The sequence below is a fragment of the Belonocnema kinseyi genome, chromosome 7, assembly GCF_010883055.1.
Source record: "Belonocnema kinseyi isolate 2016_QV_RU_SX_M_011 chromosome 7, B_treatae_v1, whole genome shotgun sequence".
In the NCBI taxonomy this organism is placed as follows: domain Eukaryota; kingdom Metazoa; phylum Arthropoda; class Insecta; order Hymenoptera; family Cynipidae; genus Belonocnema; species Belonocnema kinseyi.
In genome coordinates, this window is record NC_046663.1 from 46,219,363 (window position 1) to 46,234,024 (window position 14,662).

The 14,662-nt window shown below is 30.3% G+C and overlaps 1 protein-coding gene across 1 annotated transcript in view; it reads left to right on the forward strand.

Annotated features, from left to right (window-relative positions):
• LOC117176892 (trissin receptor-like) overlaps positions 1-14,662 on the forward strand; it is a 145,846-nt gene that overhangs the window by 32,925 nt on the left and 98,259 nt on the right. Inside the window, exon 2 of the mRNA XM_033367264.1 lies at positions 10,572-10,738. Coding sequence (XP_033223155.1) covers positions 10,572-10,738 — 167 coding nt within the window. The remainder of the gene's footprint in view (positions 1-10,571; positions 10,739-14,662) is intronic.

The following is a 14,662-nucleotide window of genomic DNA, read 5'->3' on the forward strand; positions in this document are numbered from 1 at the left end:
CATCTTCAGCTAATATTACTTCATGAAACCTAGGCGATTTCAACACTTTTCCTGTTATTGACAAGCACTGAGAACGTCAAAAAGATAAAATGACCATTTTTTCGTCATATTTTTTTTGTTTATTTATAAAAAATTGAAAAACTCATTGAAAAATCATGCTCGAAAACTCTCTTAGAAATCTTAACAGCTTTTTTCAAATTTTTTTGTTCAAATCTCTTAATATTTGTAGGCTGTACGTTTTTTTGAACAAAAAATGGAATGTTTTACCCACTGCAGTGCCCCGGGCGGCAAATTTGGAACGGAATTTTTCGTTAATTCAAAAAAAAAAAATAATAATAAAATTTTCATTTTATTATTACGAATCAATCAGAAAATCGATTAAATGATTATGAGTCGTTGCATGTGGATGTAAATGCTCTTATTTGAAATCAAAAGTTTTACAATTTACATGCATTGTTCTTAATTTGTTAGTAAAAGTTAGTAAAAGAAGTAATTAGTCCGTAAAAAGGCGGAACTTTTGTTATCCGCCCGAGGCGGCAAATTCTTAAAGCTAGCACTGGCAACATCAATTTTGTTATTAATTTCCGTGGAAATAATGTTTGAAATTCTTTGAAACTTCAGAAAAAAAGTTAGGACTCGCCAAGAATATTCAGATATCGTCAGAACAGAATTTTTGACGATTCCTGAATTTTTCGTAGTAAGGAGGACATGCCGGGACTATTAAAGCTATGATTCAGGCCTCGTAGGTACAAAATAGGTCTCATGCAGGGTATCTAGGTCCAAAGAAGGCCCCAAATTTCGGCTTGGGGAATGAAAAAATATTCAAAAGATTTATGGGAAAATTGTTAATAATTTTTTTCTCAATGAATTCTAAACACAAACTAAAAAAGATTTTAAAGAAGATTTTAAAGCTAATTTTTGCCATAACACATAATTTTAGAACAAATTTAAATAAGCTAAAGTGATACTTAAAAATTTTGAAACGATCAAAAAATAATTAAAACTTTTAAGATATTTGAGGAATTCTCGAAAGTTTCAAGAAAATGAAAAAAAAAACTTTAGGTTCCTAGGTAAGATTTGTAGAAGATTTGAAGAGATTAAAAAAGACTTTTAAATTGTAAAAGATTTTTTTTAATTCAGATTTTTTAAACATTTTAGAAGCTTAAAAAAATTTTTTAAAGAATTTAAGTGAATAAACATATTTTATTAAATTCCTAGAAAAATTTGGAAGTTTTTAAGGCTTATTTTGTGAAATTCCGTAAAATAATATTTCTTTTAATCTTCTATATTCTTTTGGACGCATCTGAAATATTGATTAAATAATCTTTTCTAGATTTTTTCAAGAATATTATAAAATTGATGTTTACATAAGTTTAAAAACTCACAGATAATACATCTTTTTTTGTAATTAATGTCAATATTTGTGAGACTAATAAAAATATTTTAAAAGCATTCATTGTTAGATCAAAATATTGGATTATTCATTGTTATACAACACTTTTTCTTAAAAAGCTTTTTTTAATTTAGAAAACGTGTATTGTGTCTGTAAATATAATACAAAAAATATTACCTAACTATGGTGACGGCCTGTTACATGGGGGGAGGGCAAAGAAAGTAGAAAATAACGTTACGTCATATGTGAACGATCCCTAATATAGGTGTATCGTGCCAGTATCAATTTAGTTATTGGTGATTTCCAAAAGAACAAAAGATGACATTTTACCAAAGTGTTACTGATACTCTTTCTGACCCTACTCAATCTTACTATGTGACAGAGTACCTATGCATTGTTTTATACCCTAGAGATATTCTATTCTTTCAGATTAGCATAGAAACCGCGAGGAGAAATTTTTCAATGTGAGATTTAGCTTACGTAAATCTATGTACCTACACAAATTTATGCGATAAGAAAAAAGACAGGATCTATTATTACGAAAAGTTTCTTTAGATTTTAACAGTCTTTGAATGATCAATTGTTTATTAATTTAAGAAAATTTTAAAAGATTTCTGGAAACGTAAAAAAAAACAATCTAAAAGAATAATTTGAACACTGCTGCGATGTATTATGGATGTTTTCACTATAGGTGTATTTATTTGTGCTTATTTTATAAGCATTTGATTGGACGCTATTGATTGAGCACGCATTGTCATCGAAAATCGTCAATAAATCAATCAACACGTCTCCAAGACACAAACTATTATATCAAATACAATACTCTTATATTTAAAATAAAAAATAAACCTCTTAAAAACAAAATAAATAAGTTTCTAAGAAAATTAAAAACGATTTTAATAGGTTATGGTAGGTCATCAAAGATTTTTCAATTGAACTATCGATGCGTCTCAAAGATGCGAACAAATATATCATAGGCAATACACTACTCTTGTAGTCTCAATATTAAAAAACTTTTTCTCATATCAAAAAGATACATAATATATTTTTCTGAAATTTATTTATTAGCATTGCTAGACGATACAAAGTCATATAAGGTTCGTCAATAGGTCATTCAATAGGTCATTCAACGAGTCTCGTAGACGCGAACAAATACGTCAGCTATCGCTATAGTACTGTAGAATTCCTAATGTAAACAACGTTTTTTCATATAAACATAATACAAATATTTGTTTGAAACTTTATAATTCGGTATTTTTGGGTCATAAAAGATCCAACAATAGGCCAATCGATGCGTCTCGAAGATACAAACGAATAGACTGGATATAGTTTCGTTGAATTTTGAATCTCAAAAAAGTTTGTTCTTGCATATACAGAATAAAAGTTTTTTTTAAAGTTCATAAATCGGTGCTGGTGAGTCATTAAAGGTTTAACAATAGGTCGATCGATAAGTCTCGAGGACGCGAACAATTACATTAGATATCGTGTTGCTGTATTTTGAATGCCAGGAAAGTTTTTCTAATATAAACAAGATGAAAAATGTTTTGTTTGTAATCACTTTTCTAAAAAAACGACTTTTAAAATGGCCGATCTAGCTCAAAATCCTATCATTTCTGAATATCAATCGAAACTACAATTCATCGAAATTTTATGGATTTCATAAGTCATTTTTCAGACTTTTTTAAACCTTTTTGAAAAAGGGACTAATACAGACAATTACAGACTTTACACTCTTTCCCCTATTCCCCTTTTTTTAAAATTCCTTTTCTTTTCCTGTTTTCAAGAAACTTTCCCTTCCAAATTTAAGAAATTTAAATTAGATTAAAATCCAAATTAAAAATCCCATTTCTTTCCCTTTTTCTCGTTTTTGCACTTAAATGCGAAATAAATTAAGAAAATCCGAGAAGAAAATCTAACTATTTTTGGTTGACGCCTAATTATTTTTGGTTGAAAAGTCTGTTATTATATTTCCGGTTTCGAATGTATCTCTTTAGGTTAAAAATTCGAATATGTGGTTACAAATTTAATTATTTTATTCAAGAATTAACTTTTTTTTAAATGTAATCTTATTTCGAAAACTCATCTTTCTTGGTTTAAAATTAACTTTGTTTTTAAAAATTAAAGTCTCATCTAAAAAAATTTGTCTTTGTGGGATGACATTTCAACTATGTTGTTAAAAATTCTTTCTTTCGGATTGAAAACGATATATTAATTTAAAATTTAAATTTTCAGGTTGTTAATTTAATTCTCTTCTGAAAAATTCAAGTTTCTGCATTGAAAATTTAAATATCTGTTTAAAAATGCAACTGTTTTCGGTTTAGGCTTAATCTTTTTTATTCAAAAATTCGAACATTGGTTGAAAATTCAATTATTTTGGTCAGAAGTAAGCTTTTTTGGTCAAAAATTCAGCTGTCTTTTAGGATAGAAAGCTCTTCCTTATGGATTAAAAATTCATCTTTTTTGGTGGAAAAGTAATATTTTTTGTTTGAAGATTCATATTTTCTTGGCCGCAAATGAACTGTTTTGTTGAACATTCAACTGTCTTTTAAAAAATTCATCTTTTTGCTTGAAAATTCAACTGTATGGTAAAAAATTAAACTATATTGTTTAAAATTCATCTATTTCGATTTAAAGTACAACGATTTGGTTGTAAATGCAAATGTTCGGTCAAAAATTAATTTTGTTAATGTTGAAAATTCAACTTTTTATTCTGTAAATTCAAGTGCCTTATAAATAATTCGTCTTTTTAGATTAGAAATTTAATTTTAGCTTCAAGTTCCTATTTTTGGGTTAAAGATTCAAATGTTTTGGTGAAAAATCTATCTATATAGTTAAAAATTAAAATATTCATTTAAAAATGTAACTGATGTGAAAATACTAAAAGTTTAACTGTGCAGAAAGAAATAGTTTAAACCTAGAGTAGGAATCCTTCAAGCTAAATGACTTCTATATTCCTAAACTACTGCGATATTTTAAAAATTTTCAAGTCGATCTGAGCCCTGTGTTACGGAAATTTCCGAACATAAAGCTATGATAGCACGAAATTTTTCGTACTATTATAGCTTCAACTATAGGTTTGGTTAAAAATATTGTTTTGGAAACCGGCGAAGTACCATACCTAAAAGTAGTGAATTAGGACCTCCGCCAAGTTTAAAAAATTATTATCTGGAGAATATTAAAGCTATTTAAATTAATTTTGTTCTCATTTTTGGGGATGTATAAAGTCTTCTTTTTATTTGCACACATCTTTAATTCTTGGTATAGGTTCATTTTGATCCCAAGAAAGCCCTCAAATAAAATAAAAATATTTTTTAATGTTTTCGTGGGTGCAAAAAATAAAAGTTAATATTATCATTAATACTTAACCGCAATTTGTTTCTTACTTCGAACTTTGATAAAGATGAAAGAGATGAAAAAAGATAGGCAGTTTAAAGTATTATATCGATTTGCGGAAGTTGGAAATTGATTAGAGGTTTTTGTGAATTGTAAAAGGGATCTGATGGGATGGAAAAGGCGTCAGATTGTATTCTCCAATTAGCTAAATAATGTAGTTACGGAAATTTGCGTTCACAACCCAATTACAATGGGACAGGATACTCGATAAATATGGTAAATCCTGATAGTCTAGTCCCTCAACACAAATCAAAGGGCCTTAATTATAAAACTTCCTGATTTCCTTGATTTTTTTCATAGCCATTAATATCCAAATACCAGCATGTTGATGTCACATTTTTACCATAGATTCTTTTATCAAACAAATTGTCGAATAAAAAAGATTAAGCATCATCAAATAATAGTTGCATTTTTAAACAAGTATTTAAATTTGTTCGAAGACAGTTGTATTTTAAACAAAAAAGGATGAGCTTACAATCCAAAAGAACGAATTTTTGTTTCAAATAAACAAATGTAGAGAAAAACAGTTCAATTTTCGACAAAAAAGTGAATTGAATAAAATACTTAAGTTTTCAACAAAATAGTTAAATTTTTAACCAAAAACATCAATGTTCTATTTACAAAGATGAATTTTGAACCAAATAGTCGAATTTGCACACAGAAAAACTGAATTTCAAACAGAAACTGGAAAAACTGGAATTTTTATGCCATAAAGACGATTTTTCAACAAAAGAAGATTAATTTATTACCAGAAACTACCAATTTTCAACAAAATACATAAATTTTTGACTAAAAAAATCAACTCTCAATCGAAAACGGAAGCATCCAACTTGTAGTAAAAAATTAATTAACAAAATAGTCCAATGTACTACTAAGGAGATGAAAATAAAGACGAACTTTAAAAAAAAATACAAACTTTTTTTTTAAATAGCTGAATTTTTAACAAAAATGGAAAAGTAGAATTTCAATAAGAAAAAAATAATTATTTCCAACCGAACACTTGCATTTTTTAGAAAAAAAGATGGAATTTTGAGCGTAAATATAAATCCAAGAAGATTTGTACCAAAAAAGACGAATTTTCAACTAATAAGATCAGTTTTCAACCAAAAATATAAAGCAACATTTTCCGCTAACAAAATTAATTAAATTTTTTTAAATAAAATCTCAATTTTAACCAAAAAGATGAATCTTCAACGAATAATGTAATAGAAGATATGTGAACCAACACATATTTTAATTTTAAATAAAAAATAGTCGAAAAAATATGAATTTTCTGCACACTAGATTGATATAATAGATTGAAAAAGATTAAATTTCTACTAAAATAGATGCATTTTTAGAATGCGTCGACACTGGTCCAAGATGTCAACTTATTTTAAAAATATTTCAGAAAAAATAAAATTTCTGTGTTCTTGAAAAATTTGAATGACTCACAATAATTAAAAAAATTTTAAGTTCTCTAACTCATTTTAAAGGTAAATGGCCATAGTATTTTCCTGAATTGAATTGAATTTTTAAAAGATATTTTCAGAATTTTTTCACGAGAATCTGTCTAGTTTAAAAATCTGATCATTTTTAAGGTATGTATTTGAGAAATTTGTATCTTAATTTTTTATTATTTTGAATTTATTCTGGAGGCCTTTTCAATTATTTCATCTCTTTGGTTAAATTCGACTTTGTTTATTCAAAATTAAATTTTGTTGTTAAAATATTAACTATTACTTTTTTTGTAGAAAATTAATATTTTTTGGTTGAAAATGTAACTAACGTGGAACTACTTTGATAAAAATTCAATTTTTTTGATGATTCATTATTTTAGTTAAAACCCTTTTTTACATTCTCATCATTTATGATTGAGAAAGTATTAGAATTGTACGAAATTTGATACCATAGTGTTTCAACGTATCTCCACGTTTCGAGACCCCCTGAATCCGAAAATGAAGTTTTTACGATGGCGTCTGTCTGTCCGCCCTCCCAGCGGTCCGTCCGTCCATTCCGTCCGTCAACACGATAACTCTCGAAAAAATGAACGACTCAAGTCAATCTTTGGCACACTTTTTTTAAGTCCTAAACGAAAGTACGAGTTCGTTTACCAGACAGTTTGAATAAAAATTCAAAAAGTGAGCGCATTTTTGAAATTTTTGAGGCCACTTTTTTCTATTTAAAATTTTTATGTGTGGCTATTCAAAGTACTCAGAAAGCCAAACAATTTATCGTGATGACTTTTTCCGATGAAAGGAAAATTCTCTGAGTTATAGCATTTTCAAAATTTTATAAAGTAATGGAAAATCAAAATTTTAAGCCAAATTATACTGGATATAAAATAAAGTCGAAAAAAGAAAACTATTGCTTTTTAAAAGTCCTACACGATTATCATAACAACTTTTTGGATTTTCTTAAAAAATCGAAAATTCAAATTTTGATTGCACAAAAAATAATGAAAAACTCCATTTTGTGGTCAAACTATACAGGATACGAAAAAAGATGAATCAATCAAAATTATGATACCAAAAAAGATCTACAAATATGTTAGGAATCACTTCTTGTCTTTTTGTACTTTTTGTCTTATTCGTGAAAAATAACACTGAAAATACAAAATATTATTATTATTTGTGGAAAAATGACCATAGTTACGAAAAAAAAGATTAAACCAAATTTGTATACCTCAAAGCCTATAGAGCCTAGAGAAACTTAATCTTTAACTATTACTAATTAAGTAGAAAATTCAGAATACGAACACACATAAATACTGCGTTCTAAAAGAGATCTTCTTGATAAAGTTTCATTCAAGCATTCCAAATGTAAAGAGTATCCGAGAACGAAGCGCGATTTAATTCATTATTGAGTTGTAGACTTTTCTGTCTTTTTAATACTCTCGGTTAGTTGGTGGTAAACAATTCAACACGATCAGTTTTTTCCTTCGAAACCATATTGGTAAAAACTCTTTAACAAAAAGTGAATTGCTATTTCTTCTTTTTTTGTTAACCTTATTTATTGGTGTTTAATAAAAACAATTTAGCCTGAGGAGATTAGCGACCCAAGCTAACAATATGTCGCACAATCAATCAATTACATTTTTTACCTCCCACTGACCGAAAGTATACAAGATAAAGAAAACTCTATGAACTTTTTTTCTACGAATTCTTTGTTAAAACAATTTTTTTTCCAAGTTGAAAATTAATTTTTTCACTGGAAATTTAACTATGCCATGTTCGGCTGAAAATGTAACTATTAGGTTGAAAATTCCTTTAAAAATTCAAATTTTTGGTTGAAAATTTATCTTTAAAGTTAAAAAAAATTTTTTTCGCAAAAAATTAGATGATTTTTTTTATTGGAAATTAATTTTTTATTGGAGATTACCTCTTTAACTGAAAATTTAACTGTTCCATGTGTTGTCCAACATTGATCTTTTTTGATAACAATTCATTTTTTTTGCTTGAAAATACATCCATTTGGTAGAAATTTTGAGTATTTTGTTAGAAATTAATATTTTTGGTAGTCAATCAATCTTCTTGATAGAAAATTGATCTTTTTAGTTGAAAAATCTCTTATTTGGTTAAAATTTAGTTTTTTTTATAGAAAATTAATTTTTTTATAGAGAATTATTTTTTTAATTAAAAATTAACTTTTGACTGAAAATTTAACTGTTCCATTTTTTGTCGAATATAAATATTTTTTTTAGAAATTCGTTCCTCTTTATTGAAATTTCGTTGGTTTGGTTGAAAATTGAATTATTTCGTTGAAAAATAATTTTGTTTACTGAAAATTGTATTATTATATTTGAAGTGGAAACTGTATGTTTTAGGTGAAAATTCCACTATTTTGTTGAAAATTGTTTTTTTTGTTATAAAAATAATCTAATTTGTTAAAACTTTGTTTGTTTTGTTTAAAATTTATTTCTGTGGTTAAAAACTTAACTATTTTGTTGAAAATTCGTTGCTTTTTTTGTTGTAATAAATCAATTTCTTTGGTTGCAAATGTAACTATTTTGTTAAAACTTCGTTTGTTTTTGTTGAAACTTAATTTTTCTAACTGAAAAGTAAACTATCTGATGTTTGGTTCAGGATTAATTATTTAATTAAAAAATGTAATTCTTTGGTTGAAAATTTATATATTTTGTTTTTTTTTTAGTTAAAATTAAATTTTGTTAAATAATAATTACCTATTCCATTTTTTTTTGAAAATTCAGCTTTTTTAGTTGGAAATTCATTTATTTAGTTAAAAACTTTGTTTTGGTTTGAAAATTTATCTTTTTGTATAAAAATTGGTATAATTTTTTTCGTTGAAAATTCATCTGTTTGGTTGAAAATTAAATTTATGCGTTGGAAATTTATCTTATTTGGTTCAAAATGATTTGTTTCTTATTGAAAATTTTAATATTCTATTCTTGAAAAAAGTTCATTTCAATGTAACTATTCTATTTTTGGTTGTAAATTCATGTATTTTGTTGCAAATTGGACTTATGTGCTAGAAAGTTTATCTTTTGGATTAAAACTTCAACTATTTGGTCAAAAATTTATTTTTCTTATAGATGATTCATATATTTCAGAAATTTAATTCTTTAGTAGAAATTTTAACGATAACGTTAAAAATTTGTTTTTCCTAGTTGAAACTAAACGAATTAAAATAAAAATTTCACTGTTTAAGCTTTGCTTCAAAATTTAACATTTTTATATTGAAATTCATTTATTTTGTTGATAACTAACTTTTTTTAAATTAAACAGTTTTTCATTGAAAATCAAAATATTATTTCTTGGAAATAACAAATATTACACTTTTTTTGAGAATTCATATTTTTTATTGAAGATTCATCACTTTGGTTGAAACTTTAAGTAATTTGGTTTAATTCCTGTTTTCAATTTCGGTTCAAAATTAATCTTTTAGTGTTGAAAATTTAACCTTTGAAAATTCTGTATGAGTGTTGTCATTAAAAGTGTTTGGAATTTATTAAGAAATAATAATTTTTTCGCATTAACCTTAAAAACATAAAATTGACAAACTTTAAACTTGAAGTTTTTGAACTGTCCAAAAATGTTCGCTTATCTGGAAGAATTCTGATATACTCAACTTCAAATATAAGAACGCCTCTAGCTATTTGTCTAGCTATTTCTCACGCTTGATTGAGCACGGCCTCTCTTGTGGTCTCGCAGTTGCTCTCATCACGAAAAAATATCGTAAAGCGGGGGTTCCTATAGCGCGAGTTGAGTGCAATATGAATACCTTATAAATTTGGAAAGTTCTTTAATTCAATGAAGTAATATCTTATAAAAAATTTATTAGTGCTAGTTTCTTTTTAGAAAGATGTAATAGGTATAACCCTGAAAGGAAGTCCTATTTATTCCTATTTGGAATAGAAGCTTCCAATCTGTCCCCTAAGGGTTTACATTTTTCTTGCACCTTCTTCCCTATTCCTTTACACACCGTTAACACACTTACTTAGTGGTGGGAGGGGGGCCTACAGTTTAAGGTGGGTTACGAACCACCAAGAGTAACAGCTTTAAGTACTTAGAGAAATCTTTTTTCTCTAGAGGTACCGGTTCCACGACTCTCCGGAGATAAACAATTTCCTTGCTAGGCTAGTGTTCACCGCATGGGCGCCCGAGGTTCTTTCAGAGTTCGAGGTGGGAATCGAAACCACAAGCCGACGGAAGTGGGTCCAAAAAGCCTAACCTTTAGCCCCCATGACCATCGTCCCACTTATAGTTATTCCTATTTAAAATATATATTTGCTTCTAAATGTAAATGTAATTTACTTGACAGTCATCTTTTATTTTCATTATTTCAGAATGTTACAACGTCTGGATATGGACAACTATGTAAATGAAACACACTACAACGAAACTATTTTCAACGCCAATTCAACTGTAAACGAAGATTATATTTTCGACAGAATTGAAGTCAAAGTTATTTTCATAACACTCTACTCAATTGTCTTCATTTGCTGCTTTTTTGGTAAGTAAAAAACAAAAAATAATGTTGCATTTTCATAGACATGTTTAGATTGCATTGATCACAATCAAACAAATTATTTATTCGAAACCAGTTAATACAAATATTTGATTGAATTAAAGAAAATATTTGTTTTATTCAAATCAAATTTATATGATTCAGAAACATTATTGTTTAACTCAAAGTCGGAATTTGACTGTCTTCCATTTTTTTAAATTATGAAAAATAATTCGATCTGAAGGAATCATAGAACCAACAAAGTAAACTTGACAATGAATTTGGAAAATTTACATTCTGCAGATGTGCGAAGTTAATATTTTATAAAAAACTGTATTTAAAATGTATTTATTGCGATTATCTGAAGTTTGAGACCAATGGTTTCTCAGTTAATAGAAACAAAAATTTCATTAACTAGAGCATAGTGCGCACATAGCGCGCACTAATTACCCTTTGCTTGTGAAAATTATTTGATTTTTATATTAAAATTTTATTTTTAAAGTTTAACAGTAAGAGTAAATTCTTTCAAATACTGCCCATTATTATTTATGGGTTTTGGTGTACTTCTTAATCTCTCTCCTCTTGGTTATCTGTCTGTCTGGCATGAGAAACCCTATAAGCAACAGTGCTACCATCAACATAGCCGTCTAAGTCATGAGAGAAAAGCTCAAGCTCTTATTATTATTATTCCAGTGTTTTTATTAAACTTTTACTCGGGTAAGCCCGGTTATACATAATAGTCACGGATTAAGTCAAGTGACTGATGAGATTAGAATGTTATCAGTTAATTCAAATAATTTAATACGATGGTTGAAACCTCTTGCGATGATGTTGTAGGTATAAAATTACGAGCGGCCACGACCGTTGGAGGTGACAACAGTCACCTCTGGATGCTTTCTTAGAGCTACCATCTGCCACTCCACGGGTTTTTAGTCGCTCGCTTCCTGATGATCAAGAAAGTTTCTTACAATGCAACAGGCGCTTAATAAAACCGCCTTCTGAGCTGCTGCCAATACCCTACTGACTCCTAAATGTTCAAGATTTTCAGTGCATCTTGCGTGTACATTGCCTGTAACTGAAATCACAATGGGATGAATAGATGCATGATTCACGTTCCTCCATATGGTCTTTATGTCATGCCTTAACTCGCTATACTTGTGGATCTTGGTTGTATAGGTTGACTGCAAATTTCGGTTAAGCGGACAAGCAATGTCGATGATGTAGACTCTTCCACCTTTTTTTTCTCGCATCACGATGTCAGGTCGATTAGCCCGGATGTAATGATCCGTTTGGATAGTAACAACCCAATATAAGATGTAATCTTCGCTTTCTAAAACGCGCATTGGAATGTATCTATAGAAGGGCATCCATTATTTTAAAAGTCCTAGGTTTAGGGCAAGTTGTTGATGTATAATGCCCGCTACATCATTATGTCTGTGCGTATATTCTCTCTGCGCCATTACGCGACAGCCATCAATAATGTGCTCGATGGATTCGTTGGTATCTTCACATAATCGACACCATTCAACCACGTCTTAATGTAACACGTGTTTATGATAATTCCTGGTGCTGACAACCTTGTCCTGTATTGCAATGATGAATCTTTCCGTCTCTGGATACAGAACAACCTTTCTTGGCCAAATATTAGATGCCTCACTATCCACTTCATTTTGATCTAACGTGTTGGGATGCTCGCCATGGATGGCTTTCTGCCTGCATTGTATTTCTAATTCCTCTATGGTTTCTGCCCTGATATTCAAGGCCCCATCCGAGGACAAATTTAAGGGCTTGTATTCAAGATCCGCTTGGCAGATGGTACTGTAAATCTCAACCTTTTGTTTGCTGTTAAAATAGTCTCGCAACTGCATAACTTGTGACTCACAGAGTTTTTTGACTTCTACAACGCCCGTATCCCTTAAATGTCGTGGTAGAACTATTCTTTCAATCGCTTAATTTCTGTGGTGCATTCGGTGGTGCGTCATTTCTACGTGAACAATTCTGTCTAACTTTTCAAGGTCGGTGTTAGGCCATTTTATGAGCCCGAAGGAGTACGTGTTGACAGGGATGGCATATGTGTTGATCGCCCTGATTTTGTTTGCCGGGTTGAGAAAACTCTTCATAATTAATCTGAGTCTCGTAGTGAAGGCAGTCGTTAGGCTTGTCTTAATTATCGTATGTTGAGTACCCTTAGATTCAAGAATACCCAGATATTTATATGATTCGCCTGTAGCCATTGCCTCGATGTCATTTTCGAACTCGTTCTCTAACTCTGCGGTCCTTAATTCCCCTCTGATTAAATGCACTGTTCTACATATATCTAGTCCGAACTCCATGTGGATATCATTGGGAAACTGCTTTGTGACATCGATCACTTGCTGCAGTTTCTGGCCTGAACTAGCGTACAGCTTCAGGCCATCCATTTAAAGAAGATGGGTCACTTGATGACCATCCTCATTATCATGAATTCTGAACCCATGAGACATGCTGTTTAGTGTTTTGCTCAATGGATTCAACGCTAAACAGAACCATAGTTCGCTGAAGGAGTCTCCTTGAAACATACCCGTCGAATAGCGTATTGATCTAGTTATCCTTGATTGTCCATGATCAAAATACTTGATTCTTGTATCCCAGAACCTCATCGCATGGCTTAGAAAGTCAATAATGCGTGGACAGAGTTTGTGAAGTTTTAAGACTTTAAGCAACTAGTCATGCGGCACGGAAGGAAACGCTTGCTTGTAATCAATGTATGCCATGTGTAAGTTCCGTTGATGCTTACGAGCTTGAGTCATGGCAACAACGTCTATAGTGACTAGATCTTTACAGTCTCGTGAGTTTTTACAACATCCTTTTTGTTCTTCTGTAAGAATGTCATTCTCGTTGCAATGAGAATATACCTTATTTGCAATGATAGCTGTAAGCTATTTATAAAAAGGTTGGAAGACAGGCTATCGGTCGAAAGTCAGATGGATTTTGAGCGTCTGGGTTTCTTGGTATCATATACGTAGTACCTTGGAGCATAAAACCTGGAGCTTTCCAATTACTTTCCCTTTTCAAGATCGCTGAAACATCCAAAGCTGTGATGTTAGTCAGATGCATTTCAGGGCTATTGTTTGCCCTTGCTTCCTCCAGTTTAAACCACGCAGTGTTCAAATTGCATCTGTTCATTTTTCCACAAACACCCGACCAGTAGTTACACATATCTTCCAATTGAGGGACTTCGGTACCTTGGTGGTTATTTGGCTTTACTCTCAGTTCACGATAGAACTTTCTTTCATCTGTCTGAAAGTTTTTATTTTGTTGCCTTCGTGCATTACTTTTCTTGTACCGACGCAGTCTGGCAGTAAGAACATCAAGTCTCTGTCGTTGAGAGTCTAAAATTTAATCCAATATTGCTGGTGTTAATGTCTCGATGTGCCGAGGGTGGATGATTTTAGTAACATGGTTTATCAGCTTTCTGGTTCTATTTGCGTTTTTATATTGAGTTAATCGACCCAATTTGCAACTTACTTTATTGACATCCATATCCAACCTGATCTTCCATGGTGGATCTCGATCCCTTGCTAGGACAAAAACTGCATTTGCAGGCCTAGTTTTCCGGCCCAACGTTGTAATGGTTGCCACAGCTGCACAGTACACAAAAGTTTGCAGCTCCAACGCAGTTTGTGCTTCATTCAAATACGTAAGTAAAATCTTGCTGTCGAGATGTGCTATTAGTGCACGCAGATCATTTGTGATGTTCATTTTGGGCAAAGAATTCCTTAGTGTTGGTTCTACATATCTGAACTCTAGTAAAGCATGACCAAAATTCCTTTCCAGGTGCCGTAGTTTTTCTGAGATTTCCCTATCCACATCATCGATAGTAATATCCGGATGTGGTTCTAATGGATCCGGTGCATGATGTTCATTATCCCTAGCACCTATGCCTTCAGC